At 37.1% G+C, this 23,236-nt stretch overlaps 3 protein-coding genes across 6 annotated transcripts; 2 read left to right on the forward strand and 1 right to left on the reverse strand.

Annotated features, from left to right (window-relative positions):
• Positions 1-3,269: 3,269 nt before the first annotated feature.
• On the forward strand, positions 3,270-12,357 carry LOC127961844 (thyroid receptor-interacting protein 6). 4 transcript variants are annotated; one of them, XM_052561114.1, is made up of 11 exons: positions 3,270-3,370; positions 3,812-3,874; positions 5,119-5,332; positions 6,021-6,178; positions 6,585-6,689; positions 7,278-7,841; positions 8,885-8,978; positions 9,086-9,255; positions 9,358-9,536; positions 9,728-9,848; positions 10,588-12,357. In XM_052561114.1, exons 3-11 carry the CDS (start codon positions 5,128-5,130, stop codon positions 10,717-10,719), a joined length of 1,728 nt encoding a protein of 575 aa, XP_052417074.1. In that variant the 5' UTR covers positions 3,270-3,370; positions 3,812-3,874; positions 5,119-5,127; the 3' UTR covers positions 10,720-12,357. The 4 variants fall into 4 exon arrangements, with proteins under 4 accessions (XP_052417074.1, XP_052417077.1, XP_052417076.1 ...); XM_052561117.1 differs by having other exon boundaries at positions 8,888-8,978; XM_052561116.1 differs by lacking the exon at positions 3,270-3,370 and adding an exon at positions 3,442-3,610.
• A 43-nt stretch (positions 12,358-12,400) lies between these two features.
• LOC127961848 (somatostatin-1A-like) lies at positions 12,401-14,892 on the reverse strand. Its single transcript, XM_052561121.1, has 2 exons — positions 13,544-14,892; positions 12,401-12,868 (listed from the first exon to the last, which is right to left on the reverse strand). Exons 1-2 carry the CDS (start codon positions 13,673-13,675, stop codon positions 12,677-12,679), a joined length of 324 nt encoding a protein of 107 aa, XP_052417081.1. The 5' UTR covers positions 13,676-14,892; the 3' UTR covers positions 12,401-12,676.
• On the forward strand, positions 14,892-18,713 carry LOC127961847 (sorting nexin-15-like). Its single transcript, XM_052561120.1, has 8 exons — positions 14,892-15,103; positions 15,586-15,621; positions 15,708-15,828; positions 15,978-16,093; positions 16,429-16,777; positions 16,869-17,018; positions 17,135-17,344; positions 18,127-18,713. The coding sequence occupies exons 1-8, from the start codon at positions 15,002-15,004 to the stop codon at positions 18,237-18,239; spliced, it is 1,197 nt and encodes a 398-aa protein (XP_052417080.1). The 5' UTR covers positions 14,892-15,001; the 3' UTR covers positions 18,240-18,713.
• Positions 18,714-23,236: the final 4,523 nt, after the last annotated feature.

Here is a 23,236-nt window from a genome sequence, read left to right on the forward strand (position 1 = left end):
GTATTACGTCTTTAGAGAATTTTACTAAATTAAAATAGAGAAATAGTATGTGTTACATGAAGAAGTCATCACAGTTTTTGGTTCCTATAAAAAGTACACAGAAATTAGTTAATAATGTGACACAGAAGTATGCATTGCCAAAAAATAATTATGTAAAAATGCCTCATCAATTTTTCCCAAATAGTTAGTTTCCGAGTCTCAGATCCATTGTAGGAAGTACACTGATCATACCCAGAGTTAAAAGAATCAATTAATATTTTCTTTTAGACTTCTCACATGAAGAACATTCATTTACACTTCTTCTATAAATACCAGACATCTCTTTGTGAAAAAGAGAGTGACCAACCTGATCAACACCTATGGGAAATGCCATGAATGTATGGTCAGAATTTAATGGTCTGCTCTATTGTTAGAGTGTGCATTTTCTAGAAAGCAACTTTGCATCCTACTTCTCTGTAGTGGTGCCGGCAGTCATCAGCATTCACAGAGAGATGAGTGTGAGGTGGTTAGTGTTATGACTTATCTGTGGGTGTCTGATCCTGATCTTATCTTGGTAGTAAGTAATCTTGGCAACAGAAAACCTGAAGGAGAAAGAGGAGAGGGAAGACTGATACTGGTTCAGGTCAGCCATTTCCTCTCCAAAGCCCTTGAGGTTAGTCTGATGGTCACGTAGAGTTTCAGAGCGCCAGATGCTGGAGGGTGTTTCACGTGTTGGCCTGGAGGTGAGAGGGCAGATATTATCTAGGCAGGATGTTAAAGTGGAGCATAGAGTGTAAGTATCAATAAAAATCAAGTTGTAATAATAAATCAAATAACAATTAATAAATTAAATTAAATCTCAAAGTCTCACACAAGAGGTTGGTTCTGTTAAGTTAACTGATTAAAATTTTATCCCAAAATTAAATTGTAACAGATCTATACATTACATTTAAGTTTAATCATTTAGCAAATGTAGAAATTAGAACAATAGAAGCAATCAGACCAACGAGAGAACAACAAAAGTGTCATGACAAGTCTCAATTAGTCTAGCACAGAACCTTTAGCTGTTTTTTTTTTATATTATGTTTATTATATCCATGGTTATATTTATTAATTATATTTTATATTTATTGTTGTTTATTTGATTATTGTGTTATCATTTCAATTTTATATAACATCATATTTCTAATTGAATTTAGTTACATTTCTACACTGTTGTAGCAAAATCTGTTAAATCTGTGCTATTACGTGATTTAAAGTGTTCTGTGATAAATAAATGGTTTATGTTTAAATTTAGTTAAACTTTAATTTTGCCATTGTAAATACACTAGAGACAAACTATTTTTCAATATATGCAAACACAAGTAGCATTAGAATTGGGAGAATTAAATAATAGATATGCACGCTGTTATTCATAAAGATTACAGTTTCGGTTATTAATCAGTTGTTTTGGTATTTACTGATTTAATCAACTCCAGGAGTTAAATTAGTGGTTCATCTATCAAAGTTCAACTGAAGACAGCTTAACATTCCGTTTCATTTTGAGAACAAGTGATATGTCCAGGATTAAGTTGCCCTAGGCAATAAATAAATCCCTCTTTCTCTCTCCCTTTACTAGGACTGCCACCATATGCCATTCCAATATGGGACACACACAGCAGGGTATCCCAAAATATGCTCCCCAACACCCTGACATCTATGGCAAGCCAATTTAACATGTATTCATTTTAAACTAGCATTTATTTCTACATTATTAATAAGTAATTTCATAGTGACCTTTTCAGTTTCACTGGTACTATTTAGGGGTGGTCCGAATACCATATTTTGAGATTCAAATCGCTTGTCCTTAATTAATTTTGTCTTCTCTTCCAGAAGAATTGAATCATGCGTTCATTCATGGGCAATTCATATACAAGCTCGAATGAGAACCATTTCGCAGGGGATAAAAAAGATTATTTGAATCTTAAAATTGAAAATCGAATGCCAACCCACCAAACAAATATTTAAATAATCGAATATTCTGGTCCAGCCCTATACTATTACTATAAAAAATGTAAATTATAGTTTACCAAATGTGACTGTCAAATTATCGAAATTAAAATTTTATTAAAATCTATCAAATTAATTACAAGTATTTATTCATTACTTATTAGTATTTAAAAATTTGCTATACATCTCTATTCCAAAAGTGACAAATAACTATTCAAAAAATATTAGAATTATTTGTTTAAAAGTCATTCAGATGTCAATTATTCACTTACAGCTATAAGGCCTATATTACAAGTTCTTGCTGGTAACTGTTCCAGTTTTACAAAGTAGTAGGTATTAAAACTTATTTAGTCACGGCCTAATGGTTAGAGAGATTGACTCCTAACCCTAATGTTGTGGGTTCGAGTCTCGGGCCGGCAACACCTTGACTGAGGTGCCCTTGAGCAAGGCACTGAACCCCCAACTGCTCCTCTGGTGCCGCAGCATAAATGATGCCCACTGCTCCGGGTGTGTGTTCACAGTGTGTGTGTGTGTGTTCACTGCTGTGTGTGTGCACTTTGGATGGGTTAAATGCAGAGCACGAATTCTGAGTATGGGTCACCATACTTGGCTATATGTCACGTCACTTTCACTGTCACTTTATGAAACACTAGTATATATCCCATAGGTGATAAAAAAAAAAAACTTTGATATGCTATATTTAATGACCAGTCACAATGCCAGCAAATATAATACATATCTATTTAAATAATTTACTAATTTTAAATAGCCATTTTAAAGTTGAATTAAAAATCTTACAAGTAGCCTATGATAAAAATTTTACTAGTAGCAATTTGAATACACAGCATTTATTAAATATGCATATTTAATTTGTAACTTTATGAATAATTAAATTCAAGTAACTACAGAAAATAAATAGGTAAAAGAAAATAAATTCTATTCGCTACTGAATTTCTTAATAGCTATTTAAAAATACAGTACTATAACGTAACAATATATCATATTAAGTGTAAAGAATTCACTTTTTCCTCAAGTAAGCCTATGGGTGAGACTTCAGTTTCATTAGCCGTTATAGGTAAATAACAAGGAGAATAACAACGTGCAGTAAACGGTAAAACTGTTTGCAGTACAAACCAGTGTGTTCTTAATTAAGATAACAGATTAAAATAATATGATAGGACACATCAATTGCTGCAAAACGAACTGTTTTGTACGGCTAAAAATATCTGGATGCAAATGAGACTGGAAGCTAGACCCATATAATTTACAAATGGCTGCGCCCATTTTTACATCAGGAAAAAGGTGGATAGGCTAAATGTTAAATCAGCTTGCCATGTGACGTCATGCGTTTGGATTGCTCCACACAGGCCTCTGTCAGTCGCTGCTGGATCCTCCAGGAAAAGTAGGTTATTAAAATGAAACAGACAGATAACTAATAAGTCCTTCACAAGTGTATTAGGTTAGCCACAACCCTAAAGCAAACAGAGCTTGCTGATAGTGTTTACCTAAAACGTGTGAGCGTGTTCCGTTTAGTAGAAAAAACTCTCGGTTTAATCAGCCAAAGCGACTTGCAGTATTCGCATTATCTAACATAGCTACTAATAAACAATGTAAACTGGATGTTATGTTGCTTACCGATAAGGTAAACGATATAGGCGACTGTTTTATGTTTTCTTTAATGTCTAGAGAGTTTATTTATAATGGTTTAACAGTTTCATTAATAAACCACTTTGTGGTAAGTGCACGGTGCGTCTGAAACCGCATTAAACTGAACTTTACCATTTAAACATTGAAGATATACCAGAAGCAAGGACTCATTTCATGAGCTGATTTCATTTTGCAGATGAATACGAGGCGAGGCGAAGCAGATGGTCGGTAGACTGGGAGTCTGCAGCGTTTTCAAGAGGTACGGGAAATCGTTAATGTCCCATTGTTTAAATATCCCAATAAACACAGGACTCAAGTTACATGTATGAGTTGTTGTTATGCGCGTGACGTTCTTGCGCGGCAGTGTCGCGCTTTCTCCAGTCGATGTAACTTTGGGATTTTACATTGGCTACATGCAGCCGAGAACTGCGGTATCACTAGCCTAGGCTATATGTCGCAGATGAATGTGTTTTATAAGATGAAAGCATACTCGTACGGGTGATTAATCGGCCTAACAATCCCCGGCTTTGAGTACGAGTTTTCACGGATTGCATTGCAATCCAAGGCGGTGAGGTTGGACATCTCTGGATGCAAACCTTCACATTTGTTTGAATGTAGTTCATTGCAGTGATTAGAGATCAGAGTAAAAGTCACAGATGAAAATTTTATTTTAAGATGCTATTTGTTTTGTTACATGATCACGCTAGTCATCTGAGACCTGAGAACAAGCAAACCAGCAACTAATTAGTTATATTAAAGTGGTTAAACTGTTTTTGGGGTGCATGATAACTGATCAGCTGGCTAAAGACCAGTTAGAAACCAGCTACCATTTTAAGCTGGACTATCCTGCACAGTTTCAAAGTGTTTTAATATCTAAGATTAGATCCTTTCTTATTGTGTTTTGCCTCTTATATTGTTGTGATGTTTATTTGCTTTGTTTTCATAAGCTTATAATAACCAACACTTCTCAGCACTTGGATACACGGGACATTGTCCAGCGGACACCAGATGGCTCAAATCAGAAGTTGATCATTACACAACATTTCCTATATTATTTTCATGGACAGACTCTGTAGATAAAGGATTGTGGATGAAGTGTTGGGTACAATGGCTATTGTAGCAGTGGGAGACTTGAGAGAGGAGCGAATACATTGCGAGTGCTGTGCACCTGTGGGGTATTATATGTATGTGCGAGAGAGAAATGCAGTTCAACTAAGGAACCCTGGAATTCCCCTTTCGGCTGAGAATGGTTGCCTTTTCCTGCTTTTTAACTTAGCACCAATTGTTATCATGGAAACTATGCTTTGGCAATGGAAACCCAACATCAACCTGTTTTGTGTAGTTGTAGTTATTGCAATTTTACCAGCTTGAACAGCGCTGCTTAGGGCCTTAACGCTTGAGTTTGTGATCACATGTTCAGAATGCACATGTAAAATAAAACACTTAGCAATTAGAAAAGTTACACAATTGTTAAATCATACTTATTCTGTTCTGTCCTTGTAGAAGCCTGGTATGTCTGGCCCCAACTGGCTTCCTCCAAGAACCCTCGGTAGCCCAGATAGAGCCACAACACCAATGTCACACTCTGGCCCCGCTCTCTACAGACCTCCCAAGAAAGGTCTGCCCGATCAGAGGCCAAAATATAACATGTATGACCAGAATGGTGGAACGGGAGGAAATGTTATGCCTATAAGATATATGGCTACTGGACCTTCAGGTAAACCTTTCAGTGCATGTTTATGCATCATGCTTACTTCTCGGAGAAAATTGTTTTATTCTGCTGATACCTGCGAAAAAGATTTTGTTGAAGTTTATCCAGCCCGAGACTAGAACTCACAACCCTTCGATTGGGAGTCCTACCCTCTAACCATTAGGCCACTACTTCCCCAAACATTCCCCGACATTCGTTTATGCCTAATCCTGATTTCAATGTTAGGATTATGGCCACGTTTCAAGTTTTACTATAAAAAATGCTGTGAAAAAAACTTAATTTGGTTTTGACATCAAATTTATTTGGCAGATTGTTAGTTTAATATTAATTTGTTAAATACTTAATGTTGGATATTTATTTTTGTCTACTTTGAAACAATTTGAAAAATTTGATCTCAATCCTTTTTATTTATTTTTCTGGTCTCAACATCATCAAAATAGGTAATATTATTCCTTTACAAAACAGCAGAATTTGTTTCAAGATGCAGGGCTGTTACTAAATATCATATTAATATCGTAAATGGTCCAGACCAGTATGTGACATGATTCTTGTTTAAAATGTAGAATTTTCAAAATCACAAACAGTTAATATTTTACATTAAACTCATTATATTATCGGTTTCATTGAATTTAATCTTAAAGAATCTAATGCTGGATTACTGCTGATGAATCTGAACTGATGTTTTTCTGCTCAGGTGGAAACATGCAACACCAGCATCAGGAAGATCGCTCGGGGTCTACTACCTACAACCCCTTGACTCCCCAATTAAGAGAGCGATACTATGCTCCAGGCCAGGGGCCTAAAGAAGACCACCACACCTGGAACCCACGCATGGCCAGCCATGAACTTCACGTCAGTGACATCAACATGTTCATTTATAATTATAATTTCTCTGCAGAACTGTGTTTTTCAAATCTGAATTGAAAGATGATTTACTTAGTAAATTGTGCCTAAGGAAAAGGGGGGGGGGGGGGTCTATCATCATTTACATGTCCTCATGTCCTTCCAAACCTGTATGACTTACTTTCTTCTGCAGAACACAAAAGAAGATATTTTAAAGAAAGAATTCCATTCCTTTTGGCTTCTAATATACTGTTGATCTATATAATAGAATTAACTGAGAAGCATAAATGTTTGGAATGATGTGAGGATGTTTAAATAATGATGGAATTTTCATTTTTAGTTGACCTATCCCTTTAAATCTGTATTCATGAATGTATTATAATGTGCGTTTTGTTTGTGGTTGTTGTTTGCTCAGAATCGGGGATCAGAGAAGCACATGTCTAATATTGATGCAGAGATAGACTCTCTTACATGCATGCTGGCTGACCTGGACAGTCACACTCAGAGCTCAAGCACACAGGTACAACACACCAACAGTGATTCATACAGGTGCCTGGACTATAAATGCTTTCGAGTATATTGATGAGTAAATGTGTTAAGGATAGAATACACTACACAACTTCTGAACAAACATTATACACTTGCTGACTTTGTAAGTCTTTAGACAGAAAAACTGGGCACAGTAGACTGAAAGACTGAGAATCCACACTACCAGACTTTAAAGTCGTTCCAAAAACACACACACAAAAACTGTCAGTTTCATCGCAGATGGCTTTTATTTTGGCAACACATCATCGATAGTTTACGGTCTCTGTCTAATGAATTCTTAAATGGAACTGTTTAACTTTAGCTTTTTTGTGATTTCATCATATTTTGTAAGGTCACTCTGTCCTCTTAGATATTGGCATTGGCTATCAAGAAAACAATATTGGTCGAAAACTACCCATCATATACTACACAACTTTGGATCACTTGCATCGACTCACCCAGATCGCAAATATTCATGTTTTGTAATGTATTCCAGCTTTTAGGAAACATTTAGTATCGTGGTATTGTTTTTGGTTGTTGTTTTTCTATGCAAAAACAATCTTTCTCATTTCTTCAACAGTTGTATGACAATGTGCCTTACAGCAAGCACCTCCCTATCGACCACTATAACCCTCCCAACCAGATGGGGGCTCCACCATCAAGCAGGCCGTCAATGGGCTATCAGCCTCCACTCCAAAACCAGTACCACCCCGCCCCACCTTACACCTCTACACCTCAGCCAGACTATGTGTACTCCTCTGCTGCATCTTCCGTCCACAAACCTTACCCCCAACCAGTGCCTGCCTCCTACACCACCGCCTCCACCCCAACCGGCCCACGCTTCTCCGTACAGGTGAAGACAGCTCAGCCCGTCACCTATTCTCAGAGCGGACGGCAGGCAGAGCAAGCTTACACCCCTCCACCGCCCCGCCAGCATGCCTCTCGCCCCCCTCAGCAAGAACGAGCACATTATGAGCCACAGGGACAGGGCTGGTACCCACCACCACCTCCTCCTGTACAAGAACCTCATGGAGATCCTGCTGCTTATCAGGGGGGATCAGGTAATATGCCAGGAGGGAGAGCCGGCCAGGGACCACCGGTGAAGAAGAGTCAAGACCAAGTGTCGGCATATCAGTCTAACAAGGTTAGACTTATTATTCTGTGAGGATGATGCAGGTTGTAGCAGAGATGGAAACTTTCTGGCATGAAAATTAACACAGAATTTCTTTTGAGTGTTGTTTACGAAAAGCAAAAAACGATAAAGATAAAAAAGAGAAAAAAAAATATTTATTGTAGGTGAATAGTCCTTTATTTGCCAAATTGATAATACATAAATAAAATAGTTTTGATTCAAGAAAATGTGCTGTTCATTTTAGATATTTGTGGCTTGATGACATATTTAATATTAATCGTCGTTCAGTGCAATTAAATAATGTAGTATAGTTTACATTAACATTAAGTGCAATAAAAATAAAAAAACATTTCTGAGTGCTTAAGTAGGACAGAAGAAAATAATTTCTTTATGTAATTGCGTGATTATTATAATTTTTTAAATTTGGCTTGTGACACTTGTTTGATATATTAAAATATACTGTAATGTCACATCTGTAGTAATTTGTATGTAATTAAATGTATGCATTTAAAATATTTCTTTTAAATGTAATATTGAATCGCACAATACAGTTACAATAACAAGTAACTTACATGTACTGTACTTTACTACGGTGACGCATTGCTGCCACACACTATTTTTTTTCCGCTCAATTGTCGTAAAAATGACATCTTTTTTCATAATGAGATTTTCTCGTTTAAATTACATTTTCTCGTAAAAACGAGATACGTTGTTAAAACTATATAATTATCGTTATAATTTTTTTTTTTCGTAGTAACGACATATTATGTCAAAAACAATATGGTTTCCTTTCATTATAGATATATGGTACATTATGTTAGCGAGCGAAGCAATTGTCTGCGCTGCAGTTGTTTTGACAATAGCCTTAAGATTTAAGAGCCTCAAGAAAGGTTGTGAACATGTCTGAGTGATAGTATGATTTTGTTTTAACTCTACAGTTTGAAGTTTGAAGTTTAAAAGTTTGAGACCATATAAAGAATACATCTGTATAAAATATGTAATGAACAACAGGAATGCATCAGCATGCTTAGCAATGTTTTTCCATGTTCTTCCAGCAGGGGGCAGCACCACATCCAGAAGAAGAGTTGGATCGGCTCACCAAGAAGTTGGTGTATGATATGAATCATCCCCCTACTGAGGAATATTTTGGTATGCGCCAACATTTTACATCCTCTGTGTTGTACTTTTGCTTTTACATCAAATATGTGTTTCAAATAAGGGTCATGGATTTCTCTCTCTCCATCTTTCTTCCTCAGGTCGATGTGCTCGGTGCGGGGATAATGTTCTGGGAGACGGCAGTGGCTGTATTGCCATGGAGCAGGTGTTTCATGTGGAGTGTTTCACCTGTATCACCTGTCATGCGCGTCTGAGAGGCCAGCCTTTCTATGCACTAGACAGAAAGAGCTACTGCGAGAGCTGCTACATAGTGAGTTTATCTGTCGACTCCTCTTGGTTTCTGCCTCTTATTTTTCTTTTGTTTCTTTCTGCATTCAGACTCTTATCGTTTGTTCTTCCTCTCTGCTCCCAGAGCACACTTGAGCGCTGTTCGAAATGCTCTGAGCCCATCCTAGACCGGATCCTGAGGGCGATGGGTAAGGCTTACCACCCTCGCTGTTTCACATGTGTGGTTTGTGGCTGTTGCCTGGATGGAGTGCCTTTTACTGTGGACGCCACATCTCAGATCCACTGTATTGAGGACTTTCACAGGTACTCGGCAACTTCTGTGTTTTTCTGTTTCTGTGTGGTTAGAAGTTTCTGTTGATAAACGATCAGATGCAGATAATGGAATAGCTTTTTGTGTTTCCCCACACAAAATCTTAGCTTTTTTTTTAATGGTTATGAAACTCCACCAAATGTCTACATTTTATTAAAACCTGGTTTGCTGCTTCTGTGAACAGGAAGTTTGCCCCCCGCTGCTCAGTATGTGGCCAGGCCATAATGCCAGAGCCTGGGCAGGAAGAGACAGTGAGGATCGTTGCACTGGATCGCAGTTTCCATGTTAACTGCTACGTCTGTGAGGTAAGAAGTTTCTGACTTTCACTTCATGTTTAATCAGTTATGAAATACAATCTCATATATTTGAGAATGTTTCGTTTTTAAACATGCATGTAAAATAAAGGACTCCTGTAGCAAATCCATGATTTTTCAAAAGAAAAATATCCATATTTTGAACGTTATAATTTTTTTTTCTTACTTCTGGTTTCTGTCATACATGGAAGGCGATATGATTATAATAAGGTTAATAATTATTTTTTTTAAAGTATTAAATTTATTCCTAACCTTATGTCAAATTCTTACAGCTAATCAGTTAAGGAAAAACATTATAGATTAATATGGTAATTATAGATAAATATTAATATTTCACATACTTTGAATATCCAGCATTTAAATGATCCTGATGAGTGTTCGTCGTCACAGCTGTAAACACGACGTCTAATAATAATAATAATTAAAAATAATAATTAAAAAAAGACCAGTCTTGGTCAATTAAAAACAATGATTTTGCCTGTATTGAATTGCATTAAATAAAGCATCAACAAAGAGTTGAAAAAAAAAAAGCTGCATCTTCTTTAGATGTATTTGCACAATGTTAAATGCAGCACTGAGGTGTCATGAATGCATTTACACTACACTTGCAATGGAATAATACTATGAGATTTAAAATGTTCAGTTACATTTTGAATATGAAATAAGCTAAATGGATAATAATAAGTGAAATGATCTAAATGCGTGCTAAAGAAAACTGTTTTTGTTGCAGGATTGTGGTCTTCTCCTCTCTTCAGAGGGCGAGGGAAGAGGCTGCTATCCCCTGGATGGACACATTCTCTGCAAGAGCTGCAGCGCCCGTCGCATCCAAGATCTTTCTGCCAAAATCTCCACTGACTGCTAATGCCCCCATCCCATCACTCTGTGTCCCTTCTCTTCTTCAGTTATTCTTCAGAATGTACCACTATCGAAACACCCGCCACCTGTCATTTCTCCCATCCTTGACTTTACATGTTGATCGCACAAATAATATGAAGACATCCCTCTCAGGGTAGCATAGAGCTGAGGAGAAGCTAATAGCTCTTGTGCTTAGAGTAGCTTCACTGGAAAGCTGTTTCCTAAAAATAGAGTAACACAGATGATGAATCAAATATGTGTTTATGTATAATCCTCTGCGTATGTGTGTTCATGCAAAATGTGAGTCTCGTGAGCAGGGTGCATTTCTACCTTGAAGCAGTCACTTTTACAACACTTAAATAATAACCTTTAATGGAAATATAGTAACATGTCACAGTTTCCTCTAATGCCCCAATTCTGTTGCCAGTTGGGGTCACTTCATATTGTCCCCTTTCAGATCATCTCTTTTCTTTTATCTTCTCACAAACAAAAACCTGATGTCAGCGGATATCCAGTGCTCATTATTTTAATACTTGAAATCATGATTGTTGAAGGATATGATTACTGTATTTCATTTACTGACTTGATATTAGTTTATTATCATTATTCATCATGACACTAATGATAATTCTGGTAAAACGGTTGGAAAAGTTCAGCACCGGCAGCTGTTTTGCTCTGTTTTCCGTGCAGTCTCTAGCTCTAGGTTTACACTGATTTCAGAAATATTGGTGTCAGATAGGATAAAAGGGTCAGTTTATTTAATGACCGCTTCATTGAAGGAAATCTTTTGACAGGTGTGTGTGGGATCAAAGTGGTTGGTTTCATTTTAAAGCTGAGTAGCTGCAGTTTTTTTTTTTTGTTTGTTTTTTGCCATGTTCAGCGGTTTGGTTTTGGCAGCAGAGTGGATTTTTTTCAAGGAGTTTGAATAGTGAAAGAAATGGAGAGAAGTTAAGGAACGGATTTGTGATTTTGTAACTAGATATACATTGTTTAATGACTAACAGACAGTAAATAGTCAAGTATGAAGGTTACAAGGAGGGTAAAGTATGTATTAGAGAAATGACTTTTGTGCAGAGATTGTAAGTGGTTGGCTTTATTTTTTTACATCTCATTTTCTGAATTTTCTTTACGTCAAAATGCATTTGATTGCCTGTTATTTGAATGATGTGTAGCAGCAAGCATCCATTGCTTAATGCCGTTATATAAAAGGTTTCAAATACGGTGTTGATTGCAGCAAAATAAGTGCTAGTGTTTGCACTGACAAATTGTTACAATTATCTAGAAACTAAAAGCATAAAGTGGTTCAGATGGTTGCATGCTTTATTTATTGATTTGTCTGGAATATTTTGTAAGATTATTCCAGCATAGTGTCCATCTGGTCAATTTGCTGCCAAAAAACTTTGATTGCAGATAATTGATGAAGTGCCCTGGTACTGCACAGTCTGTTTCAATGGCTGATTTACCTTTTAAGCTGCCAGTTTATTTCGGATGAGTTTGCTTCTGTTTTTGTTTTTTCTGATGTTGATTTTAGGGAGAGCAAAATATCAGCTTTATAATTCCATCTGTCTTTACTGCAAATGTCTATATTGACATCTAGTTTGTACTGACATTGTTGATGGATGTGAAAGAAAAAAAAAACTGACAATGTTTAAGTGTGTTCTTAATATTACGACCCACAGAGCAACATGCTTTCCCTGATCACACTTTATTACAGAGGAATAGCGATCAATCCAATGACACTGTTGCCAGCTCAACACAAAAACCTCTATATCAAGGTTTTAAACATTAATCGTATGATCTCTGACCATCAATTCTAATAGTACCCATAATACAAACATTTTATAGCATACACTGCATAAACGTCAGAGTTAATCTCTCTCTATACTGGGATAAAATTTCTGGTCTCATTGTTATTTTGATGGCTACACAAGTACAACAATGTTTGTAAGGGTCTTGCAGGTTGACTAACAAGAGGTGAAGGTCTTCCAGTAGAAATTCCTGCAGCCTGCTTTGCGTTCTCGTTGGGAGAGGGGAATCTGGCGAACCACTTCATTACGAACCTCAAGATCATCGATGCTTTCAAGAGCTTCTTTCTCCTCAGGTGCCACCGACTCAGAAAGCTGCTTCAGAAGCAGCAAGCGAGAGAGATCCTGGAGCTGAAGAGAGAAAAGATGATCCAGAAACCTTTCATTGTCAAAAAGAAAACATTCTAATCCGAACTTGCTGTAGTTCTTAGAAATGCATATTATTATTTTCTAAATGGATATTACTTCAAAGCTGCACTGTAAAAAATCTTTTTTCACTCCAAATTTGCCAATTTTACAAAAGGTTTTATTAGACTTTATTAGAAACTTCACTAGGTGAAAAATAGTTCTAAAGTATTTATTGATCTTAATTTCAATATTTAGTATTAAAACCAAACGTTGCATCTATTAAAATGATTTAGTGGAATTGAGCTAACATTCAATATTCCCAGTAGTTCATTGTCTAACATTAACAATTTGGCAATACATTTGTTACAGTATTTATTAATCTTAATGGTAATTACTGTAAAGCTTTTCCAAATTGACTTGCCATTTCTGAGAAAATTGTTGCAAAATCCCCCAAAAAGGGCTTTGAAACTATTTGAAATGGCAAGTAACACCAAATTATACAATAAATTCTGAAGTAGAAAAACTGAAATATGTACTGTAGAAATAATTTGCACTCAAAAGTAATAATTGCTAGTACTCATAACACAAATAACTACAAAGAAATGGCAAGTGACACACTGAATCAAATATGGATTTTTAAAGTTGAAGCAATTCTGTACAAAAAAGTTTGTGTCTCACCTCATTCTCCTTGGGATCCACTTCTGATTGGAGCAGCTGGAGCAGCAGGTCTCCTCTTGGTGCCGAACTGACGCTGCAAAGCAGCAGAGACATGGACAGAGTCACCACAAACACCCGTAACAGAGAGAACATTCTTTCAACACTGTAAAACACTGCCTTTTAGAGGGGTTTGAGGATGATAGGCTTTTATAGGCATCAAAGGTGGGATCCTGCGGTTGATTAGAGAGCACAATTGGTCAAAAGATAACCACGAAGCACAGTGGAGGTAGTGGTGTTGGTGTGTGGGTGTAGAGGAGAAGGGGTAAAGGGTGAAGAGACATTTGTGCATGAGAAGGGACTCCCAGACCCAGTAGGAAAGATGTTTGATAAGGTCACACCAAGGTGTTACTTCTGCATCAGAAGTCTTATCAATTCTTTCATTTGCAATAATATATCATGGGAAAATGAATTATTTGAAACTCCTACTCCTATATACTCCTGTTTGACAGGTGGAATCATATTAACTTCAGTGGCGAGGAACTAATGAACTGCTAGGGTGTTAATTATTACAGGGTGATGATGCTATTATGCTCTGGTAAGGCGTGGGGTGTCACTTGTGATTTGGAGAGCTGTGCATTTCTGTGTCTTGTTCTCACTATGAGGTCCTCGTTAGACTGTGGTATTAATGATGCGAAGTGACTCAAATGTTAATTGGTCTGCTTAGCCCTTTTTTCACACCATCCTCCATCCCTGGGGAGTTGCTTGATGCATTGCATATATAGAGTGATCCTGTCAAGCTGATCAAAGTTGACACTCGTGTGTGCGTGTGTGTGGGACATGTTTGCAGGTGGGTGACATTATAATCTAAATCACACCCCTTATCGAACCCACATTGAACTACAACTTTGAGATCTCAGAAGGCAATTACTCAGACTTGGCCATCTCAATGGGAGGCCATTAACATTTACAAAAGAGAGGTGGGCATGTCAGGGCTACGAGTAACATGCTGGGCATATAAATGAGGCCTGTCTCATCTTAAGCTTAATATGTCTGAAATAAGTTAGCATTATGTTTAAATAAAGTGACACTATCTATCTATCTATCTATCTATCTATCTATCTATCTATCTATCTATCTATATTATTGTTTATGCTTTATTTTTAATACTTTTTTTTACATTATATAAATGTCCGTATAAATTTGTAAATTATTTTCAATTATCATATCATATCATATCATATCATATCATATCATATCATATCATATCTTTAGAAGCACATTCAATGAAGAAATACAAATCTCCTTTTGACCTTTCATGACTTTTATTTTGAAGTGGCTGGAATGTAGTGCTGTTATCAGTCTGCGCATGCGCGCCTCTCAGAACAGGAAGTGCTCCAAACTGTCAACAGTACCAGTCACCGCTTGATTCTGTCCACTTATTTATATTAATGTAAATTTAAACATATTTATGTGACAGGGATGTCTCGAAAGGCCAAAAGAGAGGAATATCACCGCTTCTTCACTGTGACAGATCCCCGTACACATGAGAAAGGACACACGGAATATAAAGTGACAGCTAGGGTTAGTAGCACAATATAACGTTTTTGTATTTAGTTATAATGTTTACGTTTCATCTCCTTATAACAGAGAGCAATAATACTGTAGATACTGTACAATTATTAAATGAGTCTGGACTTCAGATATATTAATATTTTGAAAAGACTGTTGTGTTGTTGTTATTATTATTATTATTATGAATATTCCAGTAAATAACAAAGATGATTTACTCGTAACTTTAAACTGCTTTGTACTCTTCGATCAAATATGCTTCATAAATACAAAAGGCATAAATCCTTTTGAACTGATCCTCATAAAAGCGGTTAATAACTACTAGTACAAGGCAATGTTTATCAGGGTTGCAGTCAAACTCGTGATTTAAAGAATCTGGGACGAGGTCATGTGACTTCAGCCTCCCCCTTCCCCATTAATGCTTACAATCAGCCCTTTCAAATCCTCTCCCTTTGGTGTTGTGTGGTTTAATTCATCTCTATCTTTCTCTGTAGTTTGTATCAAAGACACATCCGGAGAATGTTAAAGAGGTATGAGCACCCTTTTGTATTTGTACATATACATGTTGGATCAGAGTTGCACTGGGCTCACTGGGCACTCTTGGTTTGATTGGCAGGTCGTGGTGTGGAAGAGGTACTCGGAGCTGAAGAAATTACATGGAGAGCTGGCGTACACTCATAGGAACCTGTTCAGACGACTAGAAGAGTTTCCCTCATTTCCACGAGCACAGGTTTTTGGTAAGGGCAATGGAATTGCAAGACATGATATGTAAACAAAAGAGAAATTACCCAGTTCAGTTTGTTTTATTTCATCTTTTATGACTTGATGCTGTACCGCACTCAGTATTGTCCGTCCTGTCTTTCTTTTTTCTGTGTCTCTCTCACAGGACGTTTTGATGAGGCTGTGATTGAAGAGAGAAGGAAAGCGGCTGAGGCCATGCTGCTCTTCACTACAAATATCCCTGCTCTGTACAACAGCCCTCAACTCAAAGACTTCTTCAGGGTAAGAACAATCTTCTGGAAGATGCATTTATCATGTATCATGTATTCTATTTTATTTTATTCCTATAAAATCTGTGTACTACCATTTTTAATGAAATGAATATTTTTATTCAGGATGTGACAATAAAGATTGTTGTAAAAATTTCTGTATTCTGTATTACATCTAAAATATTGTATCATATAATATATAATGGTATACATACATAAATAAGTCGTCCATATTCAACCTGTGTCTCATTGTCCATTGTCATTCAGGTTTGCAACAACATGAGGGTGAATTAATGACTGAATGTTTATTTTCTGCTCCTCTTTTTGGTTTTATTGATCTTGTCTTAGGGAGCAGAAGTGAGAAGACCAATGGAAACCTCTGCCGTTTCTACGTCTCTTCCGCCTCCTCTTATTCCCTTGCCTGAGAAAAACACTGAGCTGCTGGCTGAAGAGGAGACGGGGAGAGAGGCTCCTATCCAGCCTCAGGAGCTGGAGTCCGACCAGAGACTGACGGACCTAACCCAACCTGAGATGGCAGAAGAGGCTCTTAGTGACACGGAAAGCAGCCCCACACAAGAAACACACACTGAAACCGAAATACAAGGACTGACAGAAAAAGAGAGAGAGACTGACATCACAACACCTCAGAATAACAGCACAGACCAGTGCTCTGCTGCTGCTACCGACACTACAACATGTCAGTTGCCATGTTACAATTATCAATTCTGTAATGTCTAATTTGATTTCAATCATAACTGATTGTTCTATTCCTATTTTTCATCTTCCAGATGCCTTGCCTGAAATTCCGGGTTCTCTAGTCGACCAATCCGAGGAGTTTGATTCCCTGTTTGACTCGGGATTGGAAGAACATTCACACAAGGCCCCGCCTCCGCTTTCAGATACAGACCTCGCTATATTTGACCCGTGTGCCAAAGAAGGTATAGAAGTCTAAAATAAAGTAAAATTAGTTTAATTCATCATTTCTACATATAATTGTTTTTCTGAGTTGTTGTTTTTTTAATGCAAACCTTAATCTTATCCCACAATCTTCCAGATCAACCGTATGGATCACCCAGCCACGCTGAACTCCTGTCCGTTCCTCTAACCGTTCCAGATGGGACAGAGTCTGCTGGAGATGTGAGCTACGTGTACCAGGCCAATGAAGTGCTGAAGGCCGCCCAGGAAAAAGATAGAAACGGCGAATACAGTGTAGCAGTACAACGATATAGGACGGCTGTTGATATATTTATGAAAGGAGTGCAAGGTAAGAGAACGAGGCTGTTCTTGATAATAGACTAACAAACTGCAGTATATCATGCATATACTGTGCACACCGTGAAAACTGTGTCTCTTTGCATGAAATACCCTGATATAAAATGTGTATTCAACAAAGCACACTGTAGGGAATATAGTATCCCACACTGCATGCGCTTGACTTCACTTTTCGTTTCCTGTGTTAATAATGAACTGAAAGTTACAATGTGCACAAAATTAGGTTACACTACCCTTTACAATTTTGTGGTCGGTAATATTATGTAACTTTTTTGAAAGAAGATTTCTGCACTCATTATGCTTATCAAGGAAAAATCAAAAATACAGTAAAAAAAAGGCTGTAATTTTGTGAAAAATTATTACAGTTTAAAACTTACAATTTAATAACACCGCAATGTTTTTAAAAACTGCATGACCAAAACATTACTGTTTCAATGAAAATGGTTTTTTTTTTCTTCTTTTTGTTTTCCATCTATATTAAAAAAAAAATGAAATACTGGCCCCATATGCAGATTACAGATGCTAAATCAGCCAAATGTCAATTTGCTGTGGTCAGGATGACCCTGGCATGATTCAATTATTCGAGAGGAAAGAGCAGAGTACCTCTCAACTCAAGGACATTAACATGCAATGTTGTTTTCCTCAAAGCAGGAAATGAGCTCTGTTTGGATGCAATGCAGAATATTTAAATGGTATATAGACCCCATAACAACATATATCCCTTTGTTCTACCCTTTTTCTCTTCTCTTTCTATTACTCGTTCTCTCTCGCTAGGAGATGTAGATTTGAAGAGGAGAGAAGCAGTGAAGAGGAAGATTGCTGAAATCCTAGAGCATGCAGAGAGACTTCTCTCCATACAGACACCCACTCACGACCACAATACATAGAGAAACAGATTAAACACACACACACATGCACACTCCCACATACGTACTCTCATCAACTGAGTTTTGACTAACACACACATATTGAAACAATTCCATCACAGTTTCACTTAAGTACAACTCGCTGGCCACCCACACAGTCAACACACACACACACACACACTTGACTTCCACACTTACCTTACCCGCTTACTCAAATAGTTACACTTGTAGGATATGTCCAACAGCATTATAATCCCTGCACTGTAAGACCACCACAACAGAGTTTTACTTGATTTGACACTATTTTATTTTAATAATCTGGTACATTTTCTGAGCCTAAGGAACTTTTTTTTTTAATCCAATGGTTGATCTCTTGTATAAATGAAGCTGTTATGTAAATGACTGTTGTTTAAATGAAAACATTGACTTTTCAATTAAATCTGCCTGTTTAGTAAATTATAAGTAATGTAATAAATTGTTATTATCAACATGAAATGGCATTTTGACCTATTTTACTTCTATAATGTGACTTTCAGAGTGGAACGGGATGTTCAGTGTGTATTCAAAATGTAGGAAAGGACTTGATTCCATCCATTGGGAATTAATTGGATGGTGGGAATACCATACCAGGGTTTGCAGTTGATTGTAAATGGCTTTATTCCACTCCTGAAACAGTGTGTTCCATTTTGAGAAGGCTGTTGTTAATGGCTATTATTGCATTTATAACATTAGCTTTAGCTGGCATGAAATTTCTGCATGGGATATTGGCAAGCAAGCTTTAAATCATACAATAGTAGCTTAAAGAAATGTTCCAGGTTCAGTACAAGTCGAAAATGTACTCCCCTTCAGGCCATGTAGATGTGTTTATTATTTAATAGAAAATAATTGGATTCAGCATTGCATCACTTGGATTGCATCAATGGATCCTCTGCAGTGAATGGGTGCCGTCAGAATGAGAGTCCAAACAGCTGGTAAAACATTACAATAATCCACATGACTCCTATGAAAACTGAATGTTTGTAAGACACAAATCCATCACTTTTGGCTAAAATACCAGTCTTTTATCCATATTATTTGTCTTTTCTGAGAAATATTGCACAGATCAACTGTTTACACGTAAAACCAGTTTTAAAAAAATAATGGATTTTGAAGTAAGAGGTCCATAGATGATGGACTTTTTCACTGAAGAAAGAGTTATTATGAATTATGGACTGGTATTTTGGGCAGTTTAAAATGTCTTGATGGATTTCTCTCTTAGAAACATGCAATTCACAATATGCAAATTGATGGAAAGGAGTCATGTGGATAACTGGTGGATTATTGTGAGGTTTTTATCAGCCGTTGGACTCTCACTCTGAAGGCATCCATTCACTGCTGACGATTCATTAGTGAACATGTTATGCAAAATTTCCTCAAATCTGTCAAAACAAACTCATCTACATCTTGGATGCCCTGGGGATGAGCACATTTTTATAATTATGAGCTGATCCTTTAGCATAATGAATTAAATCCATTCAATGCTGTTTGAATTTGGTATATTAATTTAAAACAATGTCTAAATGGCTTTAATTATAGGTTAATATTAACTAAAGACCAACATAGCTTTGATGGTAAAATAAAGGCGTTTGAAAAACGTTTGCAGTTGTGCGCAGTTCCATTTTCGTGTAATGTTGACTTTTGTGAGTTTGAGTGCAGTTTCTTAATCCACCGCCAGATGTCGCAGATTTGCTTAGACTCAATCAAGACACCAGCGCAGATTAACCCCCATCTCTTTTAGGGCCATCGTGCTTAAGGCAAGTCGTTCACACTTTGGCTCTGTTTCTGGGGTGGGGTAAAAGAGAAAGAACGAATATAAAGGACAAAAGGGATTACATAGCAGAAAGAACTGAGGGATGAGCAGAGGATGAGCGTGGATCATCTCTATTGTCAGTGGATGGAAAATATCCCCCTCTTTTCCCTCCTACTGTTGTTTTCTCTCTCTTTTTCGCTCTCCCGTCGGGCTTGTGTATTTGCTGTTTTTTTGCTGCCTGGAGTGAATGTGGAATGGAGAGAGGTTACCGCACCTGTGCGTGTGTGTGTGTGTGTGTGTGTGTGATGAAGAGAGTGACAAAAAGGAAAACGGGGGGAGATAGAGTGTATTTGGGCATTAGCATGCTGAGAGTGTCAGCTCTCAATGTCCCTCTCTCCCCCTCTCCATCCCTCATTCTATCTCTCACTCACCAATCCCTCTCTCCTCAGTGTCCATGGCAATTATACCATCAAAACACTCCAGCCAAAGAGGATAATTGCAACCTGAGTACTGCGGAGAGAGAGACTGAGAGCGAGAGTGAGTGAGACTGTGTGCGCGAGCGCGTTTTCTCACGTCTGTGGGATCTGTGCGCGGTTGAGAGCGCGAGTCGGTACATTATATTGTATTCCTGAGGTTCTCCGCCGCATTGTGAGAGTCATTCCGGTCAAAGATCAAAGAATATGTTTGCTGTGCTGAGAGGACAAGGACAGTCCATTGAAGACATGCACACACTCAGGGTTTTAATAATGTGCATTACCGCAGTCAGTTTCCTGAAACTCAAGGTCAGAGGCTTAAACTCAGAACAGAGCTTCAGTAAAAAAAAGAGGAGTTTTAGCAGAAAGCTGCTGAAACAGTGGCTCTACTGAATCCAGCATCCAGTTAAATTTAGTGCTGACCGATATCTATAAAGCAGGGTGGCTGATAGCTCATGTAATGCAGATATATAAACGAATAACACAAAAATTTACAGGATCAAACTCTATTTTTTTATGTGTGCACTCTGAAAATTGTAAAAAAAAAAAAAAGTTTGGGGTCATTAAGTTTTTTTTTTTTTTTAAACAATTAATAATTTTATGCATCCAGGATGTATTAAATTGATCAAAAGTGACAGTAAAGATATTTATGATATTACAAAATGTTTGATTTAAATTCCGGAAAAAAAAGAAATATTAAGCAGCACAACTATTGTCAACATTGGCAATACTAAGGAAATGTTTCTTGAGCATCAAATCAGCATTAGAATGATTTCTGAAAGAATATGTGATACTCAAAACTGGAGTAAAAGTTCATAAATTCAGAATAAAAACCTGCTAAAAATCAGCTTTAACATCTCAGGAAAATGTATATTTGAATACATATTAAAATAGAAAAGTTATTTTAAATAATAATAATAATAATAATAATTTATGTTGTAATAATTTCTGTGTTTGTAACTGTTACTTTTATTTATGTATGTATGCATGCATTTATTTCATACATTTTTAGATCAGATAAATTCAGCCTTGGTGAACACGAGATTTCTTTCAAAAACATAAAAAAATCTGGACAACCTCAGACAAATATAATATAGATACTTAGACATATATTCATAAATGCTGTAAAAAAAACTTATAAGAAAATGTACAAACAATAACAAAGTAATGGCAAGTAACACACTGAATTAAATGTGCAATACTGCAGCAAAAACTGAAACGATGATACCGAATTCATTAATTTTAAGGCCAACAAGTTAAACCTTAAAGATAGTTTTGAAAACAGTTCATTTGCATGACATGCATAAAGCTTTTCATAATTTTGTATACTGACAGTAAGTAAAATTACCGTTTTCGGTCACCCTGCACATTTTTTTTTTAATCTGCTAATCTCAAAATATCTCCCATTTAATCAGCCTAGCTTATATATCCATATCCTCTTTCATTATATAGGCTACTATAAACACTCGGACATCATGCTTGTGTGGATTTGTTTTCCCTGGGGTTTTGACGTCTATGTGGTACTAATTCCTGAGGCCTCGATTCATTATTATGTCTCTTCAGTTTGAATATCCTCTAGTTCAACTGCAGTTGTCACTCACTGTCTCCCCTCAGTCACCTTGCCCAAGGCTGAATGTGTGAGTGCTCTTTCCTCTCATACACACTTTCCCTCAGAGGCGGCCAGTGGGCAAACACTTTGCCTGTCCATCGACCCCCTCAAACGTCTGTCTCTACTCCTGCTTTCTCTCTCTCTCTCTTTCTCTCTCCCCGCTGGATACCGCATTTCCATTCTGCACATATTACCGACTCCTAATGCAATATGTTTGATCGTGACTCATTCAAATGAGATATTTTGATATGTCTCCCACCATTTGAAAGGATCAACATTCGTGTGGCATTTTTAAAACACTGCTCGCAAACGGTTGCGTCCCTTTGGTGTATTTCATAGCTCTTTGTCAGAATTGCTCATGCATTTTAATATTGTTTGCTGTCAGTCATTTGGCTCCGGTTCAAAGGATTCAGTGTGAGTTGCTAATGTAATTCAAAAGCCTTTCGGCCTGACCTTACTAAAGGTGTGTGTATGTGACTGTAATAACAGATAAGGAATTCAGCAAGGAATTTAACACCCATGTTGAACATTTAGTTTAGCGTTAATATCAAAGTATGCAGGGTGTGTGTCAAATCTGTATGGGATCTGGCCAATATTTGCGTTTTTAAAACTCCATTTTGCTTACATTTGTTTACTTAGATCGCTCTATAGTCACAAGCACCTTTTATTAATTAGGCTTTGTGTCACATTTCTTGTTTCCATAACAACAGGAGCCAGTGGTTATTGTGAACAGTTTGCTTGGTTGAGGGGTATTTCAGTGAAGTGCATGGGGGAGAGAGGGAGTGATGGAAACAATGAAAGAGAGAGAAAGGGTACTATGAAGAGGAGTGGAGGGACCGATAATCAGCTTTCACACACTGAGGGGTGGAGGAGTCTCTGATTATGAAGAGCTCAGTTGCTGCTTTTTCATGTTGGCCTTGGCATACAGTCTCATAGGGCACGTGTTTGGAGCAATACGTAATCAAAAAAATCATAATTTAGTAAAACATAAAACAGACCCTTTAATTCTGAGATATTGGGTAGGCTGTATTATGTATTAGGCTAGTATCTACCATTTTTATGCACACTAATATCCATCCTCTCTCAAAACAAACAATTCTACAAAAACTGTAATCAGGTTTCCAGTCAGTGTTACTATCATATAGCT

Source organism: Carassius gibelio, chromosome B7 (assembly GCF_023724105.1).
Source record: "Carassius gibelio isolate Cgi1373 ecotype wild population from Czech Republic chromosome B7, carGib1.2-hapl.c, whole genome shotgun sequence".
Lineage (NCBI taxonomy): Eukaryota > Metazoa > Chordata > Actinopteri > Cypriniformes > Cyprinidae > Carassius > Carassius gibelio.